Here is a 26,851-nt window from a genome sequence, read left to right as displayed (position 1 = left end):
GTACCTCTGGTTCTGCCATCTCGGGCGCTCGCACACACCTTCACCTGCACAGACTTGAAAGTCCAGTTTCGCCAGAGACTGAGGCACCAGGAAAAGGGGAGAGAGTTCATTGGATCAAACATGTCACAAGAGTCGGACAAGTAAGTGGATCACACGCTGCTGCTGCCGCCGCCGCCGCCGCCGCCGCCGCTCCTACTACTCTGGGCTGATGGCAACTGGTTTGTCGTTTGGGGCTTTTATTGTGTGTTATTGTGTTTGATTTTTTCCCCCTCTTTTGTGCATCCGGACCGTTTCGGATTGTGTTTCTTCCCTGATGAGGGAAAAGGATTAAAAAAAAGCCACAAGAATAGGAAAGTTGAAGAACTCCTTTGGGCCTTGCTCAAGAAACTAGTTTTTTACTTTCCTCTAAAAATGAATATTTTTCATCCTCTTAAAAATAATTAGACATTTGCAGGGTTTTTAGTGGTGGGACAGTAGTCTTTTCCCTGACTTGATAAACCCTCCCCGCCCTCACCCCTCAAACGTTTTGGGGGAGCCTTTTTCCCTTTGAAAGTTCAGCCGAGGTTCCTCGATTTTTCCTACAGGCCCAGCCACAAAAAAAGGTTCTTCGCTTTTGTGTGAGAGCAACAAAGAGCTTTTATATTGAAGTACAAACGGCCATCTTCCCCTCACCCTGAGTGTGTGTGTGTGTGTGTGTGTGTGTGTGTGTGTGTACGTGTGTGCATTGTGCGCGTGAGCCCGCGTGCGTGAGTGCGTGCGTGTCTCGCTCCGAAGCCGCGAGCAGTTTGGGGAGCCCAGCCTTCCCCCAGGGGGTGCTACTGGATGGCGCCATCTCCTCCCCCACCACTAAATCTCCTTCTCTCCACCTCCTCCCCTCTTCCTGCCCCCGCCCCAATTCCCTTTATGATTTCCCTGTCTGCTTTGTGCCCTGGGAAAAGGGCCTTTCAAAAGTGAGAGGCATTGATTCCCGACAAGAACCTGCTTCTCAGCAGTGGCTGGTGGCATTGACCCCTATTCCCCTGGATGTCTTGTCAACACTAAATCACTAAAGTAAAGCATCCCCGCCCGCCCCCCCGCCCCCCAACCTCCCCCCACAAACGTCGCTGCGGCCCAACTCCTAACACTGAAACCTGCTGCTCAACTTAAGGTCCCTGCTTTTGACTATAGGTCAGGAGGCCTTAAAATAATCAGGTGCTTGTGTTTGCTCTCTTTATTTAATTATTTATTTTTTCGTGAAATTCCCTCTTGCTTTTACAAATGGAAATCTGAGAGTTGGAAGACTGGGAGGAAGTGAATCAGGTGTATTTATATCAAGGAGAACAATAAATATCCCTTAAAGTCAGGAGTTGAAATGCACGTCTGCTTCGTAGAAAAGAAATAATGAAATGGCTCTTGTGACACTGCGAGGGTGGAGGGAAGGGGTGGGGTGGGGCCGCTGGCCGAGTGGGAGTCAGGACAGCCCGTAACTAACGAAGACTGTTACTAAGAAGTCCCGGGGGCCTTCAATTGGGTTCCGGGGCGCTAGACGATCCAGCACACTCTCTTGTGACTTCTGCGCTGTGCTGGTCGCAGCAGCCTCTCCCAAGCCGGCCTGGTCCCCGCCCTCTCTTCAGGCTTTGTGATGGGAGGGGGGAGGGGGAAGCTGGAAAGAAAGGGAGCTGGGGGTTGGTGCTTGTACATTTCATTGGCTTGAATGGCAGCTCTCCCCTCCTCACTGCGTCCCCAAGTCCGAACGATCCTCATCCAATTGGAAATGCGTCGGGGTTCTTTTTTTTTTTTTTTTTTTTTTGCTTTTGCTTTCGCTGGTAACTTTACCCCAGTGTTGTGGCCGAAGCTGAGACCTTCCTGATTGTGTCATTGAGAGGCCAAGCAGCCCAGCGCCTGGAGGCGGCCAACTGCTTGCTCTTCTTTGGAAGAATTTTGCCGGGGGCCACACTCTCGCTTAGGGACCCTGGAGGGACTTGAGGTTGGGCGGGAGTGCCGGGAAAGTTCCAAGGAGAGTAGAGAGTTTGAGCCCGGACTTTCTGTGGGGATGGTGACCTCACCTCAGGACATAAGGACTGTCTTGTAGTTGTAATCGTCCTCATCGACGTGAGCCACAGGGACTGAATATTGATAATATCTATTAAATTTACAATACAAATATGTTGGGCACCAAAGACAGTTATTGCAGCTGCAGGTAAATAGTGGGTGTGTTGACTGGTGTGTATGTATGGAAATGGGCATGACTTGAAACTAGTTCTTTCTTAGCAGCCTTTAGGGAAATACCAGTTTCATGCAGATGAATGTAGTTTTTACTGGATTTCAAAACTTCACGTCCAGGATCAAAATGCCAAGGGTGTGTGTGTGTGTGTGTGTGTGTGTGTGTGTGTGTGTGTGTGTGTAAAATGTTTGCCAACATGTGGTAGGAAGGCAGGGTTTTGACTTCTACTGTATACATCTTTAGTATTTTATGGTGCTGTAGTTCCTTTATTTGTATGGTACAAGGACCATTTAGCCTAGCAGCTTAGTTTTATTTGTTATTTAACGTGAGGCAGAAAATTCCTTAATGAAAACACTTTGACGTTTATTTAAACAAGTTACATTCTATCCCAGCAAGGACAATTTGTTTACTGTTCAAAACAAATTTTGAACTTTAATGATTGACTTTGCAGTATGTTTTAATATTTTAATTTTCAATGGAATTCAAATCAATTCAACACACTTTTATTAAGCACATACTGTATGCAGAGCCTTTGCAGGACCTTAGTACTATAATAATTTCTAATTCTTTTCTGTCTGGAGAAAATTAATTGTGCAGACAAAATTGCAAGAAGACAAAACAATAAACTACATTATCTATACATGTGTTTCTGAACTGGAATTATTGAGAAAAACTTTTCAAATCCAACAACAAAATAACTTTTCTTGATAATGTAGGCTCTCTCTCTCTCTTTTTGAATGGAGAATGCTCCAAAGTAGGCTTGTGTACTGTTGGGGAGAGGGACAGTTTCAGAGACGGTACATAAGGCTCAGTTCCAGTTCTACCATCTTCCTTCAATAGCTCTTCACTGATCTCCCAGTTAGTAGTGAACTGTTCTCCCCTGTGAGGGGACCCTCTCCCCTCCCAGATCACTGTGTCTCAACTGTATACTATACTTGGAGGGAAAGCATGGAAAGAGGGGAATAAGCATTTACATAACCCCTACTATATGCCAAGTACCTTTTACAAATATGTCATTTGATCCTCACAACAGCCTTGGAAGGTAGGTGCTATATATCTTCATTTAAAATTGAGGAAACTAAGGCGGAGTGACTTGCCCAGGGTCACACAGATAGGAAGTGTCTGAGGCTAGATTTGAACTCAGGTCTTCTTGACTTCCCAGGTCTCTATCTAAGAGGCCACAGAGCTGTCTCTGGTGAGATGGATAGCATGGTGTACAGGAGAGTGAGTCAGTCTCTGAGTCAGGCAGATGTGGATGAAGTCCTGTCTCTGACGTTCCTGGACACATGGCCAGCAGTGAATCATTTAATCTCTTCCTTCTCCAAATGAGTCTCTGAAGCTAAGTTTCTGAGAGGGTGCTAACCTGCCTTGGTGGAAAGGTTTTCTCATTCAGAAGTTCCCTGTAAGAAATCATACGTCCATATTCTATCCCCATGTACTTCTCTGTGAAGCTGTTGCAGCTCTAGTTGAGAACAGAAGCTGAATCACCTTTGAAAAGCAGGCATTTAATAAGTGCTTGTTGATTGACTAATATTTTCTCAAAATCTATAGAAATGTAGACAGTCTTTGGATACCACAGTAGAAAATACAGGTAGGAAGTTTGTACTGGAGTAACTTTTATCTTCTTTATGACTATAGCCTTCAGATTGAAATGTTCTGTTTCTACACTCTGCAGTGCTGATGCTATCACTAATAAAACAGAATTTTGAGGACATTTTGTTTTTACACACATTCAAATATTTTCTACTGTCTCTATATAAGTTTTTTTTTTTTAAACCAAGCTTTTATGTGGCAATCGCAGCAAGGCAGTAGTTGGTTCAGAAATGCTCATTAAAATTTTTACAGGTTTATTTTAAATTTAGTACTCAATTTATAATGGATCTCTTAATTTATGTGAATGCTACCTCTAGCAATACAGCTTGAAATCCATTCATGTCCCTTCATCATATTCAAATCATGTCCTTCTATTATAAAATCTGGAGGAGGGGAAGAGGAGAGTCCACCCATTGAGGTGGGGAGTTACTTATGTTGCCCTGGCAAAGTATGAACACAATTCTGATTGACCTTTTTTGATCCATCACTCTTGTGAGTTTGCTCATCCTTTCTTCCTCATTTTCTCCAATGACATTTTTTTTTATTAATTTTATTTATTTTCAGTGTTCTACAATCACTACCATGTAACTTAGATTATTCCCCCTCCCTCCTTGAGACAGCATACCATTTTATATAGGTTCTATACATACATTTCTATAAAATACATTTGTACTATAGTCATGCTGTGTGGAAGAATTAAAATGAATGAGAGAAATCATATAACAAACCAAAACGTAATACAAAAGAAAATGATCTGCTACATTCTGCGATTGAATTCCATAGTTCCGATGACATTATTTACAGAGCTTCACTCTGAATGATTCCAGCCTCGTCATTCCCACTATGCTTCTCCTTTGCCCTTTGGGCAAATTTAGTTTACAAACTGAAAAAACATCGACAGAAACAAATACATAAGCAAGTCCTCCTCACCTCCCAACAAAATAAAACAAAAAACGCAGACCCAAACTGTTATATGTACGTAAACTTTCATGACTAGAAACTCTTTGATTAAAATATTAGTATTTGTTCTCAGAAGTAGTTAGTGGAATTTAGTGAATGGAAATCTGGTCTTGGAGTCAGGAAGGTTTGGGTTCAGTTCCAGTCTCTAGCTGTATGACCTTGGGCAAGTCACTCAATTTATCAGTGCCCCAGGCAACTTGTAAGGCCATAAATTGCAGAGCAGTTACCAATCTGCATTCATACAGGGAGTTTACTCATTGGGAGTTACCTATACCAGTAGCGTCAAACTCAAATACAAACTGGTCATTAACCTATATGTACATAAGAATCCTGGCCTGCCACATATTGACTTAGAAAACCACATATTAACAGGATTTTGTTCTATTGTATTTTCATTTATTTTGTTAGATATTTCTCAATTACATTTTAATCTGGTTGGGTGGTGTTTGACACTTTTTCCTTACACCAATGAAATAACAATTCCTTACCAAAGAATGTTTCATATTTTACATATATGATAAATCCTTGCCTGTATTACACATCTAATCATTCAAAGTATTTTTCTGTACGGTTACTTAATATTCACAAACACATTATTGCAAGTTTAGGAGATAAAATGTAGCAAAAGGTTTTATCTCGGAGGAAACGCAATTTTTTTATTCAACAGATTTTTTTTTTTTTGAGGAAAGAACTGTATTGATGCTGCTGAGAAAGCAGAAACACAAAGGAAGGTTCCTGCTTTCAAGGAACTTGCCACTTAGTACAAGGGGAAGGCCTGTTCTGTCTGTAGCTTTAAGACAGTATGTGATTCCCAAAGAGCATCTTTTATCTTTTTTACTTCTTAACTGTTATCTGAGTATACCAGTATTTTTACCACATGAATGGTACAAAGTGTTTGTACCAGTGTTATAACACTGTCAATTTATATAATGGTATGCTTTTTCCTCCAGGATTATAAGGAGTATAATTACTTCTAGTCATTTGATATATTTTTAGCAGCAGTCATTTTGTATCAGAAAGAAAAAACCCAAATTATTGGTATTATCTTATCTTGATATTATTTCATGTAACATAATTTTTAGGATTTTTAAAAGTTTCTAGTCCTTAATGAAAAGAAAGAAAATTCATTTTCATTTGATACTTAGGCATCTAGGTAGATCAGTGAAACTCATTTAGAGCTCATCTAGAAGATGAGTTCCAATCTGTCTTCAAATACTTTATATGTGACTTTGTATAAGTCATTTAACCTTTGTGTGCCTCAGTTTCCTCATCTCTAAAATTGGACTAATACCAGCACCTACCTTCCAGGGTTGTTGTGAAGGAGATAATGTTTCTAAAGCACTTTGCCAATCCCAAAGTACTACATGAGTTAAATATTAGTGTGCATAATTTTGAGATAGTAAATTATTAAGGAATTCAACATATCTTACCCCTCTCTTCAGAATACCAAAGTCATTGTTAATGAAATTTATAAAATATTATTTTAATAATAGAGAAATGCCATGTAGTCAGAAAAATACCAGGTGACATAAAGATAATGATGATAATAATAATACCACTTCTATCACACTTTCAGGTTTGCAAAGCACTTTACAAATGTCAGATTGTTCAATCCTACCTGACTTTTCATGACTTCATTTGAAATTTTCTTGGCAAACATACTGGAGTGGTTTGCCATTTCCTTCTCTAGCACGTTTTACAGACGAGTAAACCGAGGCAAACAGGTTAAGTGACTTGCTCAGGGTCGCACAGCTAGTAAATGTGTGAGGCCAGATTTGAACTCAGAAAGATGAGTCCCTACTCCAGGCTCAGCACTCCATTCACTCTTGTACTACTTACCTGCCTAAGAATCAAGAGGGTGTAAACTGTCTAATGGGTAAAGTGCTAGCTTTAATTAAATGGAATCTTTTCTATCAGTCTCATTCTATGTTCCACTTAATATCAGTTTCCTTGTAGAATGGAGTTAACTCTATTTCCTTCTAACCTGAAAAATATAGATTAGAAAACAGATTAAAGATGCTCAGTTGGAATTACAAAGGGAACCGCAGAACTGTCCCCCCCCCTCAAAAAAAACAATTCTTAGTTAATTTACTCTTACACATTTTGATCTCCATATCAATGGCTTAGAGTCAGACCATCGTCAAACCCTAACAGTTCCATTGGTCAAATAACCAAAACCAAGATAATATGTCCAAAGATCTCTCTGCTTCCTAGAAGAAAGACATTACATAAATAATGTGATTTGGTTACTTGCCCATATAGTAGTCTCTGCACTGAAGTAAGCTCATGGGCATATGAAGTAAACATTTGTGTAAAACATTTGTGTAAAAAAAAAACTCTATGCATAGATTTATTGTATTTATCATATTTATTGATTCAACCCTAACGTCTTTCCTGACCTCCATTCTCCCTTTTCCAACTGTCTTTGCACATCTCCAGCTTGATGTCTTAAAGACATCTTAAACTTAACCTTCCCCAAACTGAACTCATTATTTTCACACTCCCCCCAACCCTCCTCTCCTCCTGCCTTCCTTATTACTATCAAGTAATCCTCTCAAGTCACTCAGAATTGCATCCTAGGTGTCACTCTCAATTCCCATATCCAATTGGTTGCCAAGTCCTGTCATTTCTACCCTTATAATATTTACTGAATACTCCCCTTTCTCTTCTCTGACCCTACCACCATGTTGGTGCAGACTTTCATCATCTTACACACATGGGCTATTTCAATAGCCTTCTGGTTGGTCTTCCTGTCCCAAGTTTCTCCCCACTTGAGACCATCCTTCACTTAACTGTCAAATTCATCTTCTTAAAGTGAAAGTCTGATTGTCTCATATTGCCTATTCCAGCTCCCCAATCACTGAACTCTAGAAGTTCCCCATTTGCTCCAGGATCAAATATAATACCCTCTTTTTGGCTTTGCAAACCTTCCTATGTTTTCTAGTCTTCTTATACCTTAGCCTTAACCCTTTTCACTCCTCAGTTCTGGTATCAAATGACACTGGCCTCTTTGCTATTCTTTTCCCAAGACTTTTGTTTTAGGACTAGGAATTTTCCTTGGCGGTGCCCCATGCCCAGAATTCTTTCACTCTTCATCTCTGCTTTCTGACTTGTTTTCTCTTCCCTTCCTTCACATCTCAGCTAAAATCCTACCTTCTGCCTGAAGCCTTTTCAGTCCTTCTTAATCTTTATGCATTCCCTCTGAGCTTATCTATAATTTATCCTGTATATAGCTTATTTATACACAAATCTTGGTATAGATTCCCCCTTGAAAGTAGTAACCTTTTTTTTTCTTTTTTTGTAATCTCCAGTGCTTAACACACTGCTTACATATATTAGGCGCTTATTAAACAGTGGTTGACTAACTGCAAAAATAGCAAGAAGGCTATATCACTTTAAACCGGCATATGACTCACATTTATATAGGGCTTTGTAGCCCACAAATTACTTTCTTGAAACAATCCCAACAAGAAGGCAATGTAAGCATTACTTCCATTGTCCAGAGAAGGAAATTGAGGCTTAAATTCTACCTCCAGATGAGGAAATTGAGAGGGTAAGTGATTTGCTCTGAGTCCTTCTTGAATATTTCAAATAAATAAATCATAAATAGCTTTCCAGAAATATGTCTAAAATTGTGTAATGGAGGTGAGGTCCCCTCTATCAGACTTTTAATTTGTGTTTTCATACTCCCCAGATGGGGGCAGCTAGGTGGCACAGTGGACAGAGCGCTGGGCTAGAAGTCAGGAAGATTCGTCTTCTTGAGTTCAAATTCAGCCTCAGACACTTACTAAAAAGTGTCTTAATCCTGCTTGCCTCAGTTTCCTCATCTGTCAAGTGAACTGGAGAAGAAAATGGCAAACTACTTCACTGTCTTTGCCAAGAAAACCCCAAATAGGTTCATGGAGAGTTGGACTGAAAGGACTCAACAACACTCATCATAGGATCTCTCGAAACCATCGCCAGATTTATACTTAAACTCACCCTGAACAAGCTTCCCCAATCCTTCTGCCCAACAGGTCATGCTAAACTATCCTCTCTAGAAGAGGAAGGTTCTTTTAACCAAGTGACCTGTTCCCAGAAGAGTGTCCCAAAGAACTAATTCCTGAATGATGTCACCTGAATGTCTCAACTGCCAGGGCTATAGCAGAGGCTTAGGCTCATGTTTCAAGCTTGGATCTTACACATTAGAGAAAGCTGTGCTAAAGTTAGACTGCCAGCCCAGGCTTCTGCTGTCTCACATTATACAAGAAAGCTAGCTGTTCATATTTCTGGAGACCTCTATTTTATTCATCTCATCAAGATACCACGTTGTAACACGAGGGCAATGACACCATTCTCTGATGGTATCACCTGATGGCTGCTCCTAATTGAATTTCTCCGTGGTTCCAGTTCAGTTCTTTTGCCCAGTAAGGGAACGTTGTTTTGTCTTTCTCTGGGCCTTGAATGGGTTTGAATAGGTAGGTAAATAGGCAGGTGAGGTTCCTTTAGTATGATTCAGCCCAGGTGGGTTGGGAAGTCCAGAATACGTGTAGAGGCATTCCACACGTGAGCCATTGTATAGTATTTGCTGTCTACATATGCAAAGGGTTGTGGTATTAATAATAATAATAGCTAGCTATTTTATTTTTTAGCACATTTTTTTTTAGCACATTTATATAGTGCTAAGGATGATACAACAACCCTGTGAGTTAGGTGCTATTAGACCCATTTTACTGATGAAGAAATGAAACCAGAGGTGAAGTTTCTTGCTTAGGGTCACAAATCTAGTTTCTAAGGCAGGATTTGGACTTAGGTCTTCTTTACTCTGTGTCTAAAACTCTACCCACCATATCACCTAGCTACCTGAGAATGTAAACTAAAACTAAAAGAAACCTACCCAATCCAGACAGTTGCTTTAATTCCTAGGTTTACCGTCAGCATCTATTAAGCACTTACTATGTGCCTAGCAATAAAGTAGGGGATACACAGACAAAAATCAAACAATCCCTGCCCTCAAGGAGATTACATCCTATTGTGGGAAATGACATTACACTTCCTAAGTTTATCTAAAACCCATACAAAAGATCCGAGGGAATTTTGCAAGTAGGGGAGGCACCAGCTGTTTGAGGGATTAGAAAAGGACTTGAGTGGGGTTTGATTGAGCTGAGCTTTGAAGGAAGCTTAGAGATTCCTTTGTTCTGACATGTTCCTATGGATAAAAAAAAAAATCAAACAAGTTTTTAGAGTAGCTTTTGTGATGTCAAGCATCTGAACTAACCGCCCCCCTCCCCAAATATTTGAGTGAAAATGTATTGTTTGTATTTGGGAGGAAACTGCATTGTTTGTCTACGTCTGCCTAGTGCTTTGACAATCTATTCTCATCTCTGCATTTCACCTGAGGTACTGTGCTCTTTCCTGTTTTAACTTTGGAGGATGATTCATCTCAAAGACTCTCGCAAGCCAATCCTGGCTCTCTGGGCTAGGAGTTGTATGATTCAGCAAGAGATGTCAACTCAAAGTTGAGTTTAAACTTAGGAGACATTTTCTTTTTCTCTTCATATTCTAGAACAGGAAATTTTGAATTATATAAAGGAAGTCTTTCAAAAAATAAATGGTTGTAGATACTCCCTTCCTTTTCAAGAGGATTATGGGAATTTTCCAGGTTCTAAAAACACTAGGCCTACTCGGAGAGGAGGCTCCCGTAGATTTGGCAAGCATGTTCCAGTAAGAATTCCTGAGCAAGCAGTGACAGGCTCCATAGGAATTCTAGCCACACGCCCAGGAGGCCTACCTAGTTGCTTGGCAACAGTAAGACCTACACTGGAGTCCCTCAGTTGGCTTCATTTTGTGGCCTAAAAGGCCTCTCCAGTCTCAAATTCCTACTGGACACACTACTCTTTCTAGTATAGCCACAGTTATCCTCAGCACTCCCGTTGTTGAACTTTGTCTTGGTCTATCAAAGTTATATTTTCTTCCTCACTGGAGAACTGAGCTTAGCTTTAGGATTCTTAACAACAAAAGTGAAAAGAAAAAAAACTGAGGTGGACTAGAATGCTATTGGATCATAGGAAATATCATCAAGAAGACATTTTTATATTAAAAAGAAAAAATATTTCTACAAAAAGAGTTGCTTTATTTGCATTAGCGAAAAGCTGGAAACAAACTCTATGTCCAGCAGTTGGGGAACAGTTGAATAAAGTATGGTATAATAATGTAATGGGATATCTCGTTGCCATATGACTATAGAGAAATGAACAGAGAAATACACCAGAGAGGTCAGTCAAATAAGAACTATGAAGAGATTACAGCTATATAAGCAGAGCTTCCCAAGTATGCAGATGAACTGGGAGGGGATCACAGACCAAATGTTTCATTATTATTCTTAATTTGTTACAGATTTTATTGCTATTTAATCTATTGATCCATGTTAATTGTGAATGTAAAGTTTATAATAAAAACCTTTTCATTAAAAAAGAAGGAAGTCAATATCCTGCCTAGCAACATTTGGTAAAATTTTTTTTTCTCTACTAGCATTTGTGAATTAACTAAAGATGTAGATTGTGTGCATGTTGAAGACCAGGGAGAAGTAAGTCTAAGAAAGTAATGTGTTCCTTTTGGCTAATAAGGGAAAGAGAGATGGATAGGGGGACAAAAGCTAGCCTTTTTCCCTTCTTTAAAAATTTATGTTGTATTGCTATGAAGTATATAGAAAGCAGTTATTTCACAAGGCTTGCTGAATTCACAACTCTATATAAATCCTGCACATGTTAAAGGACTCTTCAAATCTGCTGGAGTATTTTCAGCATTCTGTAGGAAGCACATTTCAGTGGACTTCTATGCATATTGGTTTGGTTGGAAAGTAGGGGTATGGAGATGTTAGTGCATTTGAATAGGCATTGAATGGAAAGCAGTTTCAGCCCATAGGGTAATACAGTGTTTTATTTTACTTTGTGATGCACATGGAAATGACCTTCGGAAGGCTAAAACAAAGTGCCTTCGAATTCATTTCCCTGGAAATGCTTTCTTTAAAAGTGTGAATTTTTACTTACCCCCAGGAATAGAAAAGGAAAGCAGGACCAGAAACTCCATTTAAGTACTACATGGAAACATCCATTTAGAGCTCAAAGGTGCTTTAGAGATCCTCTGATCCAACTCTCTCTTTTTTACCGATAAGCTGAGACTTCTAGAAGGGTGGGGACTAGCCCTAGGTCATATTAGTAGGATGTAGCAGAATAGGGACCTCTGACTCCAGACCTAGTAATTTTCCCGTTATACCATGGGGCCTCCCTCAAGATTTCATCATGAGCTTTAACTGTATGCTTATGGACCTGAAGTAAGAAACAATTGTGTTCTAATCACCCTGTGAACTTGGGCTTTATCCCTGCTTTCTCTTCCCTGCTCCCTCTGCACTATGCCACTTGGTGATCTCATCAGTTCCCAAGGATCCAATGATCATCTCTAGGCTGATAAGTTTCAAATTTATTTTTCCAATCCTGACCTCTCTGTTGGGCAATTAAGTGGTGCAGTGGATGGAGTGCCAGTCCTGGAGTCAGGAAGAACTGAGTAGCTGGATGACCTTGGACAAGTCACTTCACCCTATTTGCCTCAATTTCCTGTCAAATGAGTTGGAGAAGGAACAGGCAAACCATTTGCCAAGAAAACACCAAGTGAGATCATGAAGAGTTGGACACAACTAAAAAACAAACACCACCAAAGACCTCTCTGTTGACTTATAGTCTCATATTTCCAACTGCTTCTTGAACATCTCAAACTGGATGTCCTGTAGACATATTAAATTCAACATGTCCAAAACCAAATTCATTCACCTCCCTCAACAGTCCCCTCTTCTTAACTTCCCTATTACTATTAAGGGTACCAGTCAGCCAGAGTTGTACGTTGGTGACATCCTGGACTCCTCACTCTCACAATCCCACCCCTCCAGATCCAGTCTGGTGCCAAGGTCTATTGATTTCTACGTTCACAGCATCAAAGACTCTTTTCTGACAATTGGCTCTTCTCTCATCCTCTCACACCTTATGGTTTGTCTGATTGCCTCCATTTTATCCTCTCCAGTCCATCCTCCATTCAGCTAGGTCTTTCTAAATATCAAGTCTGACCTTATCACTCCTTCTTCTGCTCCCACCATTCAGTTACCTCCAGTGGTTCTCTGTCATTCTGGGCTCAAATTTCAAACCTGTACCCCCTACCCCCACCTTTCCAGTGTTTTTATATTTTGCACCTCTACCTGACCCGTTGGCATGACCCATCTCTTTGATCCTGGGACATTGGTGTTCTTGCTGTCCTTCAAACAGTTTTCTCCATTTTCACCAGCTGTTTGCCCTTCACACCTCGAATGCTTTCCTCTTCATCTCCCTGGCTTCCATTCAGCTAAAATTCCCTCTTTTTTTTTTAAAAGGAAGTCTTTTCCAGCCCCTTTTAATTCTAGCCCCTTCTTTCTATTGATTAACTCCAATTTATCCTGCATCTCATTGGTTGCATGCTACCTCCTCCATTAGACAGGAAGCAGTAGGGATAGCTTTTTGCTTTTTTTTTTTTTTTTTTTTTTGTATCTCCAGGGCTTAGCCTGGTGCCTGGCGTGTAGCAAGCACGTAAATGTTTATTGATTGATTGATTGACTTAATATTTCTGGCCCTCGAGTTTCCTCATCTGTAAAGTGAAGGGGTTGGATTCAGTGTCTTCTGGTTTTAGATCACAATCCTATAGGCCATCTTAGACCCCAGAAGGGAAAAGGAAAGGAGAACCCTTGGGTTCCCACCCTTCTGTCCCTAATTACCTGATATTCATCTCCTTCTTAGGCTCTGACCAACCAGGAATTGCTTGGGGAGCAGGGGCCAGGGAGTTAACTATTCTGCAAAGGCTTGAATCATTCTGACTGATTGGTAACACAAATCAACATACATTGATACGTATGAAGAAATGTACCTGGCCTTTCTTCCTGAGTTCTGTATTAGGAGTCAGGCTATACCGAGGGTAGGTGAGCTTCCTTTGCTAACCTCATGGTTTTAGCTTGTGGCTAAAATGCGCTTTCTCCCCTTAGCCTTCGGACCTTTTTTCTCTAAAGGGTAAAGGGTTGTTTTTTAAAAAAAAAATATGAAAGTGACACTATGTAGCATGCCTATTTTTTGTAGTTAATATTTTTAAAGTTTTTTCCATAACATAATAAAAAAGATAATTGCTCATGAAACTGCAAATTTATTACATACAACTTGTTATTCCTTTTAAATATGTAATAATCTTGTAAATTTCTTTCTTTTTTCCCTTCTTTTCTTCCCCCTTTCTCCACCCTAGAGATGGCTACCATAGTAGTTTTATTAAAATAGTCTTATTAAAACATAGCCATTTAACTTAGATAAAAATGGTTGATGCAGCTGCTTTCCCTACTCCACGTTCCCTACCTTTCCTAATTCCCAGTGAAAACATTTTCTTTTGAGTTCTGTAAGTCTTATTAAATAGTTGCTTTTTATACTTCATAGGAACGTGTGCATCATTTTCAAAGAAGCAAGAAAAATGTGTAGTTCATTGTTTTCTGCAAGATAAAATGAATACTGAACACAGATACATTTTCTTAATTTTTTTTCTTCTGTCACAGGAACCTTGATCAGTAGTATAGCATATAATCTATATAATAGAACACAGGCAACTCTTGAGTCAGCATGATATAATAAGCCTTTCTCACACCTAAGGGTTAGAAATTAGGAGAACTGTGAATCCCTTTGTCTAGGGGATTCAGCTTCCTCATTAGTAAACTAGAGGCAGCTAGGTGGTGCAGTGAATAGAGTGCTGGGCCTGGAGTCAGGAAGACTCATCTTTTTTATCTCAGATACTTACTGGCTGTGTGACCTTGGGCAAGTCACTTCTACTCTGTTTGCCTCAGTTTCCTCATCTGTAAAATAAACTGGAGAAGGAAATGGCAAACCACTCCAGTATCTCTGCAATGAAATCCCAAAGGGGGCTCCTGAAGAGTCAGACACCACTGGAAAAATAACTGAAGAGACAAGATAGGTCAAGTTAGATGATATTATCCACCCCCCTTCCCTGATTCTTCATGAATCGTGATGCGGTGGAAAGTGTTGAACTTGGAATGTTCAACTTAGATTCATGTAGTCTTGAGTTCAGATCCCAGTTCTACCACTTACTGCCTCACTTAACCTCCCCTGGCCTCAATTTCTGATCTCTAAAATAAAGATGATAGACTAGTTTTAAATCTCCAAGGCCCCTTTCTATTGTTGTGATTCTGTGATCTTCGGGTGTGGTGAGGTCGATAAAGTGTTGAATTTGGAGAGGAGGAGTCCCAAGTTCAGATACTGCCTTAGGCCCTGAGTATCCCAAGCCTCTTTTTTTCCATCTGTAAAATAGTTTAAAAAAACAAACAAACTAAAATCGAAAACTTAATGGTTTTTTACCATGGTTTCCAATTTTAACTCAATGAGCCGATGATTCATATTATAAACCAAAAATCTAAAACATGGCAGTATTCACAATACAATTTCCTCCAGCATTTCAGAGGTATTAAGAGGGCCAGATGGAAGTACATAAGAAAGATAGGCAATAACATAAATTGTTTAAACATAAGAGATTCATGGGACAGGCCAGGGCTAGTTCATAGAAGAAGCAGCAAAATCAGATGAAAAAGTCTGAAAACCGCATGCAGTGAAGGTGAGTTAATGCAAGCAGTGTAGGGAATGTTGAATATAATTCTGAAAGCTGCAAATCTTAAATGATTGAAGAGAAGTCCTTAAAATATTTTTAATATGGCATCTTTCAGGAAACCTCAATGTCACAGGATATTACTGAGGCAAACTGCTTTAGCAGATTTTCAGAAAAGGGATGAGAAAATTCAGTGATAACGAATGGCATCCACGATTTCACTCGTACTGTATTAAATTATGCTTCAGAACACAAGTGATCATTCACCATGGCCAGGAATAAGATTTCCTTTTCTAGTGCAATATTGTGTTACTTTTTACTTGGAGGCTAACAGATGATATAAGAGAGTGGGCCATATCCACTGAAAAGATTTTCTTCATAGTAGAATATGGTACAGGCACAAAATGGCCAAGGTAGCAATTATGTCGATTGTGTAGGAAGTGATTTCTTACCTACCTTCATTGTAGTCTTGATGTTAGTTTTTTAAAAAGGTATTCATTCAGCCCAAGGAGCATTTAAAATAATGGATATGCACCACATACCAGACTAAACTCGGACTTGTTCTATTGTTCTACATTTTCTTTTAACTTAAGAGGAAAAAAGATTCTCTCCCTTTTCCTTTTGAAATGTGTGATTTGGGGGTATTGCTTGGTTGGCTAGGTTAAGTTCTATACCCCATCTATCTGGAATTATTTCTCATCTTTTTTTTGTCTCAACTCATATGCCCTTCTATAATTTGCATAGATAAAATCCAATTTGTGAAACCAATTATTTTTCAAATTAGAATTTGTGTGGGAGTTTCCAAAAACTCATAGTATTTCAAGCTGAAGAATGGTTTAGAAATGAGAGCCTGGCCTTCCATTCCATTCCATTCCATTCCATTCCACTAACCAGCCTGGTATGCGGCTCTCTTGCAGAATTGATCCTGTATTCAGGTGTCTCTTCTATCTCATCATAGAGCTAATATGAAGCCCTTTCAGAAAGCAGTCTAGTTTTGCTTGGTTGTGAATTGTTGGAAGATATGGAACAGGTTAGCTGTGAAATTTAAGGAAAAATAGTTCTTATATTATATAGGCTTACCTCTATCCTGAAGGGTGAGTAAGTGACTTAGGCAGCTATACCTATAAACTGGGGCATACAAATCAAGTGAGAATTGAGTTTGCATCTCTTAATGAAGTTTTCTGAAATTTCTTCATTTGATTTGTTGTAGGCATGTTGAATGGTGGTGTAGTTGTATATGGGGCAGCTAGGTGGTGTAGTGGATAGAGTACTAGGCCTGGAGAAAGGAAGTTCTGAGTTCAAATGCAGCCTTAGACACTTATTAGCTTATTAGCTAGGTAAGTCACTTAAGTCTGATTGCCTCAATTTCTTCATCCGGAAAGTGATCTAGAGAAGGAAATGGCAAACCATTTCAATATCTTTGCCAGGAGACTCCCAAATGAGGTCATGAAGAGTGAACCATTGAACAAGAAATAGCTGTATATGTGAAATCATTTTCTTAACACATTCACAGGAAAGTACAGACCAGGGGTACAAAACCACAAAATTGGAGCCCACCAAATAGCTGGCATTGAAGATCAGCCTCCATGCTGCCCAGAATCTGACAGAAAAAGAATCTGGGAATCAAAGAGTAAAAATTCCCTCCAGTGACAGAGATACAAAGTAAAGACAATCTGTAGCACCAGACACCTACACAGCACATGGAAAAAACATTCCCTCTTTAGAAGTGTGTTCAAAAGTGAGACTAATGATTTTTTCAACACAGAAAATTTATTCTTGTTTCCTTCTTAAATGAAAAAGAATCACAGAATCTAAAACCTCAGCTATAGATTTGTTTTTTTTTTAGAGCCTAATCTTCCTTGCATGGGTTTCAAAAGAAATATAAACCCAGAAAAGCTTTGGAGATGAGGTTAGCGGTCAGTCCAGTAAATTTTTTTTAAAGAGAGGGGCAAATTAATCCTTTTTTCTATGTTAAGTAGATCTGGAAGCGATGGTTTTACTGAAGTCATGATGCAGCACAAATTAGGGTTTTTGAAACTATCTAGAAAGCTTTGAACAGTCTTCCTACTGTTTCTTACATCCTTGCTCTTGTGGGAAAGATGGAAGAACCTGGCTAGGAAGGTTTCTTTCACCTGTCTTCATTCAGGAGAACTCTGATTTTCTTTTTACCTTATCCTACCTACATAGGGCTCAGACTCCAACTTTTTCTACTGGAATAAATCTAAAGCTTCAAAAGACACATATTAAGGCAGGAGAATAGAACTTTACCTTGGGAGACAGAAGGACTGTGACTAGGGGTCCCAGTTAGCATGTGTATAGTGCTTTAGGGTTTGCCAAACGCTTTTACATATATTTGATCCTCCCTACAACTTTGTGAAGTGGGTGGTATTATTGCCCTCATTTTACAGATGAGGAAACTGAGGCAAATAGAAGTTAAGTGACTTGCCAAGAGTTATACAACTAGGAAGTCAGAATTTGAACTCAGGGCTTCCTGACTCAAAATCTAATGTGATGCACTGCATCCCCTAGTTATCACGGAATGCCAGTTCTCTATTTTTCTAAGACATCAGTTTATACTATGAGAGAATAGTTCCTGATTCACAATATTTTTTCTTCTGCTAGTGAAAGCCATGACTTGGACTCAACATTCAGTCTTCTGAATTAGTAAGGATTAAATTAGTTAATCTCTGTAAATCACTTAATGCAATGCTCGGCACACAGAAGGCACTTGATAAATGCTTGTTCCCTTCTTCAGGCCACTAAATAAAAAAGAACACAGTCACACGGGACTAACAAATATTGAGAGCTGGACCTTCTGAGCAGACTGGTAACTTCTCTAATGAATTCAGGAAAATACTTTTCCCCTAGTCCCTTCCCCCACCCAAAGCAAGACAAACACCCACCTTAATAAGTGAAATTAAATAATTTGGAGGAAATATGACTATGCATGTACTCATCATTATTATTGTACCCTTGTAATCAAAGAGTTGGATTTTTGCTCTAAATAAAACAAGCTATTGATAAGTAGTATGGTATATGAAAAGAGTATGAGTTATGGAATCAGATGACCTAGATTTAACTTCTGCCCCTGCTTCTTACTACCTTGGGTGACTTTGAGCAAATCATTTTGTAGCTCTTAGATTAGAATGTTGAGCCAGAACCCAATAAACTGATATTTGAAATTCAAGGAATAACTTCACCGTTTCAAGTTGGGAAAGCATGGCTATCTTTGTTTGAAAGCTGATCAAAGGATTAATTAATTTATTAGGGTAGGAATTAAAATAGGAAGTAACCTTAAGGACCAACACTCTTTATTCAGCAGATGAAGAAACTGAGGCTTCCCCTACCCTCCCCCCAGTGGACTTCCTCCATGTTCACAAAGGTAGTAAAAGGCAGAGCCAAGATCGAAACTCAGACCTCCTGCCATCAGATTCATTATTCTTTCTCCTATTCCATGATTTGAGAATGATTAGTGGACTGTAGTCTCAAAATGAGTCAAAATGTAAAATAGGAGCAAAAAAAAATAAGCCACTCTAATATGATCTTAGGTTGCATTAAAAGTGGCATAGTGTTCAGAACAAAGAAGGTGGTAGGTTTGTTTCACTCTGTCCTGGTCAAACCACACCTAGAGAATTGTGTTCTGTACTGGCTGCCACATCTTGGGAAGGACGTTACTAACCTGGAAAGTGTCCAGAGGAAGGCAACCAGAGTGAGGAAAAGCCTCAGTACCATCTCCTATGAGGATCATTTGAAAGATGTAGGCTATTTAGACTAGAGATGACTCTAGGTGGACACAATAACTGTTTTCAAGTATAGATTTTACCTGGAAGAACGATTAAGCAGAGCAAGTAATGAGTGAATGTTACAGGGAGGCAGATTTTAGGATAACACAAAGGAAAACATCCCTACAAAATGGCATACATTGGAGATATACCAACGTGCAATGAGCTGTCCTGAGGAGGAGTCAGATCTTGCTTAGGAGTCTTCAAGAGGAGACCAGATGTGCTGTGTGCGTGTGTGTGTGTGCGTGCACACGTGTGCATGCATGCGTGCATGTGTGCATGCGTGTGTGTGTGTGTGTGACTGAGGGAACTCTCGTTCATGTATACAAGTGAGCCTTGATAGTTCCTAAGGTTGCTTCCAGATCTTAAGTTTCTGTGGTTATTACTGAGCTTATTTGTTCTCTTTCCTCATTCAGTTTCCCTTTTGGATATAAAAGGCCCCTTTTCCAAGTCCAGCAGAACTAGAAGAAAAAGGAAAAGGAAGGAGGGTCTATTTAATTCAACAGTGAAACATTTTTAAAATGCTTACTATTCCTATGTTTCCAGACAGTCTCCTGAGGGGAAGGGTATTGATAGGGCAAAGGAAAACTGTGAGCCAGCCACCAAAATAATTCATTGTTATTGTTGTTCATTTGTTTCAGTGGTGTCCAAATATTCATGACCCCATTTACAGTTTTCTTGGCAGAGATGCTGCAAAGGTTTGCCATTTCCTTCTGCAGTTCATTTTACAGATGAAGAAACTGAGGCAAACAGAGTTAAATGATTTGTCCAGGGTCACATGGCCAGTAGGTGTCTAAGGCCAGACCGAACTCTCTATCCACTGTGCCACCTAGCTACCCTAAAACTGAAATGTATGCAGAGTTTTAAAATTTGCAAAGTATTTTACATGAAGAGAGGTAGGAGAATAGCCAGGAGGTTGGTAGGGGCAGACAGTGTTAAGGATTGACAGAGGAAGAACTTGAAAGCAGAGGTTGTTGATTGATGGTTGCTGAGTGAGATCGGGAAGGAGCCCTGGGGAACAATGCCTATGCCAAATTTACCACGCATTTTGGATTGGGAGTGGCAAAAAAGAATGCCAGCATTTGAAAAAGGGTAGCTTTTAATTGAAATTCTGATGCTTGTTGGCTTCTCCCATTAAAAAAAATGTTTGGACTAGGAAGATCCAAACTATTGCATCAAATGAGGTTTTTAGATGATTTGTGGGTTTGTTGTAAACCATGCCTACCCTCTTTTCCTATTTTTCCCCAACATTTTTGAATTTAGTGACAAGTATAAGGTTGGCTGTAGGTTGAGTCAAGTAGTAATTCTACCCCCTACAACACTTTCCCCCTACTTCTACCCCACCCCCACTCAGATACCCATACATCTGCAAGGTGGTTTCAATTGAAAATACTGTTCATTGAATCAATCAGAAGTGTGAACTCAGACTGGCTATCTACCAACCAAACAATCCAAAAAACTTCAATTTGGTATAGAAGAAAAGTATCCTGTGAGCCTTCTATAAAACAGTAGTATTTATCTTGCTTCCATCCAAGCTTCTGAGAATGATTCCTTTGGGAATAAAGGAGAACTCCTTGGCTCTTCTGTGTCCTTTCCCCCTCCCTTTACCAGAGGAGGAGCTTGTGAACTTCAAAGGATCCAGAAGATTTTGGACTTCCTGTCAGTGTCCCAACAGTATCCCCAGAAAGGAACTCAGGAGAAAGGGTAACCTCTTGAGGATTCTACCAAAAGGACTTCTAGGAACTGTGTTATCCCTTTGCCCCAAGAGCCTATTTCTCCTGGATTATATGTATACTTTGAAGAGATTATGTCCCAGACTTTTCCGGTGTTGTTTTATACTATCTAAACCACCCTAGTAAATACTTGTTTAAAACTAATGAAATCTGTCTATTTGATATGAATGGTAATTATGGTGGGGGGAAATACATGGGTGGGGGCTTATGAGCTATAGTACTAGAAAGACACTGTTTAGCTCCCTGGGGTTGGTCCTAAACTTGCAGGGGACCTACTAGCTGCTCTCTAGATACATAGCTTGCCAGCGTGAGTGGGGGTAGGGAGAGTAGCTTTGGAGCCTACAGGGTGCGGGGCCATGGACAAATCACTTTGCTTATCTGAACCATGGATTCCTCTTATGTAAAATAAGGGAATTAGACAAAAAACATTGTGAGGTTTCTTCCAGTACAAAATCAGTCCTATGAACCTATGATATTCTATTTCTCAGAAGTAAATTTAAGAATCCCACGTCCCCACCCTCATTTACTAGTGATTAGGAGAACTTAACCATCCCTGTTGCCTTATTTAGAAATAAAAAAAAATTGGATCATCTGTGTAGTTGCTAGGCAAGTTAATTCAGGATAAACCTTTACTTTACCAGTACACAGATAATTCCATAGGGAGCAGATTGGCTACATAGAAGAGAGAATTCTGTGCATACTATTGTTTATGCCAAGCTGTATATTATTGCTGTGTGTGGTTCAGTCATCTTTCAGTCGTCTTACTCTTCCTGACCCCATTTGAGGTTTTCTTGGCAAAGATACTGCCGTGGTTTGTCATTTCCTTTTCCAGCTCATTTTACTGATGAGAAAACTGAGGCAAACAGGTTGAGTGAATTGCCCAGGGTCACACATCTAGTAAGTGTCTGAGGCCAGGTGTCTCCGTCTCAGGAACATGAGTGTCCCTGACTCCAGGCCTGGTACTCTATCCACTTTGCCACCTAGCTGCCCACATATAGTTAACTAGGCTATAATAATAGTACAGTAGTTTGTACTGTCCCAGAGTTTTGCAGAGCTCATCCTGACTGGCTCAAAGTGCTTTATAAACAGCATTTAGTGAATCATCTGGCCTGACATATAATCTAAGTGACCGCCAAATAAAAACTGAAATTGGGGAATAGTTCTCTGGGAACAAGTGTAAGAACTGCCTTTGAAGACCACAGATGGGAAAAAACTTGATTGATGTGAATCAACCAGAATAGCTATACAGGTTACTGTTTATGGCCTTTCTGGGCATAGAAGGAGTCATCAGTGGGAGCTCTCAAGAAATTTCTTCTTGCTGGGAACCAAGATACTTAATGCCGGGTGTGGCCTTGGAAGACATCTACTACATTGTCTATACCTCTTCAGCAACTTGGTACTACGTGCATTATTAGTTGCCTCCCATAGATTCTGGGCTCCTAATCCCTTTAAAATAATATATTCCTAACTAGAATTCTAAGACTTTAGCAGTGAAAGGAAACTTAGAGATTTTTCAGCCCAACTCTCCCCTCTCCATTTCACAGAAAAGGAACGAGGTCAAAAGAGGTGAAATAATATGCCCAAGGTTATATAGGTTGTTGTTAGCAGAACTAATTTTCTGCACTTAGCACAATGCCTGGCACATAGTAGGTGCTGTAGAAGTGCTTATTCCTCTCATCCCCCCTCCCCCAACCCTCAAATCTCATACTTTCCATCACAGGAGTGTGGTACTTGAATTAGCCTTGGAAACACTTTTGATTTTGAAATATGTTGATATCTAAGTTCCCATGAGGATTAATAGTGGGATCAATTAGCCTGGGAGTGGCTAAAGCACTTTCAGGCTGGGTGAGAGAGAACTAGTCCCAAAAAGGAGAGGAAAAAATAGCAGACTTGATAAATGCAGTTCTCAGAGACATAGTTGGGTTCTGTATCTGAATGGAAAAAGAGGTGAAGGAAGGACCAGAGAAATTTCAAATAAGATAAAAGAAAGTAAGTCTATTTTCATGCTGAAAAATTATATATAAAAAGCATTTTTTGATACAAACACACAGTATTTAATACTTTAGAGGGAAAATGCTACTAGCATTGAAATGTTCTTCTGGAACTCATCTCATCACATGGAACATCCATGCTTCACTGAATATAGTTTGGTAAATGCTGTCCTATGATAAGTATAGTGTAGATGGGTGGAATACTTAGAAGATGATAAATTTACAAATTTAGATATGCTACTTTCAAAAAATTATCTCCTCCCTTTCTCTTTTCTTTTTTCCTCTTTTCAATTTTCCTTTTTCTTCACTACTTCTCCATTTCCTTCCTTCCTTTCTTCCTTCCTCCCTCCCTCCCTCTCTGTTTTCTCCATTTCCCTCTCTTCCCCTACTTTCTTTTTCCTCCCCCTTTTCCTCTCCCTTCCTCTCCTTTTTCTCTCCTCTATCTTTCTCTCCCTCCTCCTCTATCCTTCTCTTCCCCCCTCCTCATATAGATAGTGTATTCTAAAAAAAAAGACCTCTTGGTTTTTTTTTCCCCTTCACACTGCATATTTGTTGAGTCAACAACAATATGAATGCTGCCATGGAATGTTATTACCCTCTGAAGTTGTCATTCATTCTCATTCTATTGAGTTACTTGGTTTATGATGTCAAATGTTCAATTATAAGACACATCCTGAGCCAAATCTTGCATTAGTTTTGTATCCATGCATAAATCAGTCCTTTCCTCTATTTTTCCTTTTCCTTTTTTCCCTCCTTCTTACTGTACCTCCTTATGAAGTAAAGGAGTCAGTCCAAGGAGTTTGAAATAACATTTGAGTCTCATTAGGATAAATCCTGTATATATGGATTTAAGTGGATGCTAAACTGAACAGAGTTAATCATAACATCAGGAACTACCAGCACCCATTCTGAGATCATAAATTCAATAATCCATTGCAATTTCCTTGATATGCTGATTAAAGAACTGGGGTTAGAGAAGTGACTTGCTCAAGGTGACTTTCCAACCCCTTCTGGCTTCTTTCAGGGGTGGCTGGGGGGTGGCAGGGAGAGGAACATCCTAACTGCAGAGGCAGAGCTCAGGTATGTCCAGGGAAATTCCTACTCTTCCTTAGACAGTAGTAAGACCTGAGGAGAAAGGGAGTAGATCAAATAAACAAATTTATTCAGCACATACTCAAAACAGCTTGGGAAGAAGGGATGGTAGAAACCTGGTATCTGAAGTCCAAACAAAGGTGGAGAGGTATGATTGGTTGATGATTAGGAGCAAGGGCTTGAGTCTTGAGATTCTAATTAGGTAATAGAAAGTCTTGGGAAAAGTTCCCTATAGTAAAGGGGACTGTTAGTAGTACAGAGTTGGGTGACCCTGTGTAGGTGGGCCAAAGGTCACTACAGTCAGACAGGTATTAAGCAGCAGACGTTGGCATTTGGATTCTGGTCCAGTGACTCTAAATTCAGGGCTCATTCTACCACACATGTGCACACTACACTGTCTTCTGCATTAGCAGAGTCTTACCAACCCATTTTACAGAAGGCAGTGAGTCTTAGGGGATTTTCCAATGAGTTGACTTGTTCTGCAGGATTTTTGAGGCTGTTGAACCATCTAAGTCTGAGAATGCAGTTGCATAAAGTAGAACAGCTGGGAAGAAGAAATGCATATAAATCCTCTACTTGGCAGCCATGGCATTGTATAACTGCATTGCTTTTTTAGTTAAACAAACAATGCCACATAAATTCTAAAAGGTATCCCATTACAAATCAGCCATCATAATGAAAAAAGGGCAAGTCACTATGTCTTGGCTACCTGATGCCTGTGAGATGGACGGTAAGAAAGCATTCGTTCTTCTCTCTTAGCTTAGTCTCTTTCTGGGTCTGTTTAATGCATTTATGAAGTCTTCCCTACTTCAAAAGATTCACCATTTCACTTTGGTGTGTACTCCCTTCAAAAATGCAGATTGACACTCCTCCATTCATCAGCAGATCACATTTATGAGATGATATAATTTTTTTAAATTTTTATTGGTGTCTCATGTTAATAACAATATCTCGAATTTATACAGCATGTGAAAGTGTGCAAAGCTCTTTGCACATGTCCCATTTTATCCTCACCACAACCCTGAGAGGTATGGGCTATTATTATTTCCATTTTAAAATTAAGGAAACTTAGACAGGCCAAGGTGAAATTAATTGCCTAGGTCACCCAGCTGGTACATGTCTAAGGCTAGATTTGAACTTGGCTCTCCCTCATTCCAGTTCTAGCACTTTATCCACTGTACCACCTAGCAGGTGGTTGTAAAAAGTTTTTATACCTCTGTCCTCCAGTAGATCTGTAATCTCATCAATGCAAGTGTTCCCTTCAGTGCTATAGATCTGAGTCCATCCATTTCTGTCTATACTGTGTAACTCTTGTATAAGTCCTTCTATTCATCTGCCATCGGGAGACCCCCAATGGGTTGGGGGTGTGTATGTCTTCCTTTCATTCTCTTGACATTAGGATACCAGTGGAATCTACAAGCTATACATTAGTCATCCCTACTCTTTTTTAAAAAAATATTTTATTGACATCTTTTGTTTTTATATCCCCTACATTTTCCCTTGTGTCTCTTCTTCTTACCCCTCCCAGAGAACCATCTTATGTAACACTTCTTTTAAAAAAAATTCTTCATGATTAACATATGTCCAGTCTACCTTTCTTTTTCAATTATACATTTCCTTGATGATATCTTTAATATTGCTCTTTCTTTGTAACTCTATTTTTTCATGTTTTATGGATATGTACTATGTTGCATACACTATGTGCCTCTTCATTGCCCTTTGGGCCATCTTCGACTTCCATTCTTCAGAGACCATAGTTCCACTACTCACAGCCACACATACCATGGGGGAGTTCATTGGTGCTAAAATGTTGACTCTTTGTTTTGGGGAGAAACTTGGAATCATTAAAAGAATTTGGCAATTCTTCAACAATGATTCAAACTGCTCTCTCTCTCTCTCTCTCTCTCTCTCTCTCTCTCTCTTTCTCTCTCTCTCTCTCTCTCTCTCTCTCTCTCTCTCTCTCTCTCTCTCTCTCTCTCTCTCTCTCTCTCCCTCTCTCCCCCCCTCTCTCTCTTTTCTTCCTGTTTAACTCTTGGGCACAACCTATTTTCCATTTGGAGTTTCTGTACATAAGGAAGAGACCAAAAAAATCTAAAAACTTTCTTAGAACACAGACTCTTACTTGCCAAGCAGAGAGTTATGGCAGTGAAAGAAACCACCAGTTTAGAGTATCAAGTGGTTTGTAAAATCTCACAGAGAAGGATAATGTTGGGAGGCAACCAAGTACAATGGAAAGAGATTATGGAGTCTGAAGATTTGTGTTCAAATCCTCATTCTTATGCTTACTACATGTGAGTCATGGAGCAAGTCACCACTTCCCTGGGCTTCAGTTTTTTCATCATAAAATGAACTATTTGGAAGATGGCTTCAGAGGTCCCTTTCAGCTCTGGGTCTAAGATCCTATGAGGAAACTTCTTTTACCAATGCAGCTGAGCATTTTCTCTGCACCTTACATTCTGAGAGAGTTTTCCAAATTACTGAGAAGTTAAGTGACTAGCCTAGGGTCATACAGTGAAGTCTTTCTGGTCCAAGGTCAACTTTCTGTCCTCTATGCCAGCATTGTCCCTATAAGGTTATTATCTTATAAAGTTACGAGTAACATTGCCTCATTAAACAATGAAGAATGGAGGAAAGAACAAATTATCAAGGAAATCTATCTAAGAAATTCCATCAAGGAAGGTCCTGATAGAGCTCAGCAAACTTAAATTATCTTAAAAGCATTTAAAGAGGAAATTAAAAGGGTACAGCTGATAAAATATAGGAAAAATATGGAAAATTCTTTTGTAATAAATATTTTTCTATTGAGGGGGCTCCCCCTCACCCATTTAGTCCCCAAATTACATTTTTACA

The 26,851-nt window shown here is 39.6% G+C and overlaps 1 protein-coding gene across 6 annotated transcripts in view; it reads left to right on the top strand.

Moving 5' to 3' along the window:
- The first annotated feature begins 54 nt into the window (after positions 1–54).
- GRHL2 (grainyhead like transcription factor 2) overlaps positions 55–26,851 on the top strand; it is a 225,755-nt gene continuing 198,958 nt past the window's right edge. For 5 of the 6 annotated variants that reach the window (XR_011965814.1, XR_011965815.1, XM_072603364.1 and 2 more), the window contains exon 1: positions 55–140. Coding sequence is in view for 3 of the 6 variants with exons in the window: in XM_072603364.1 (XP_072459465.1) it covers positions 121–140 (20 nt within the window). In the remaining 3 variants the exon portion in view is untranslated. Of the gene's footprint in view, positions 219–26,851 lie in introns of all 6 variants that reach the window. The other variant, XM_072603365.1, reaches the window with a different exon arrangement.

The sequence above is a fragment of the Notamacropus eugenii genome, chromosome 4 (assembly GCF_028372415.1).
Source record: "Notamacropus eugenii isolate mMacEug1 chromosome 4, mMacEug1.pri_v2, whole genome shotgun sequence".
In the NCBI taxonomy this organism is placed as follows: domain Eukaryota; kingdom Metazoa; phylum Chordata; class Mammalia; order Diprotodontia; family Macropodidae; genus Notamacropus; species Notamacropus eugenii.
Note: the sequence above shows the minus strand (reverse complement) of the source record. Positions and strands in the feature narration are given on the sequence as shown.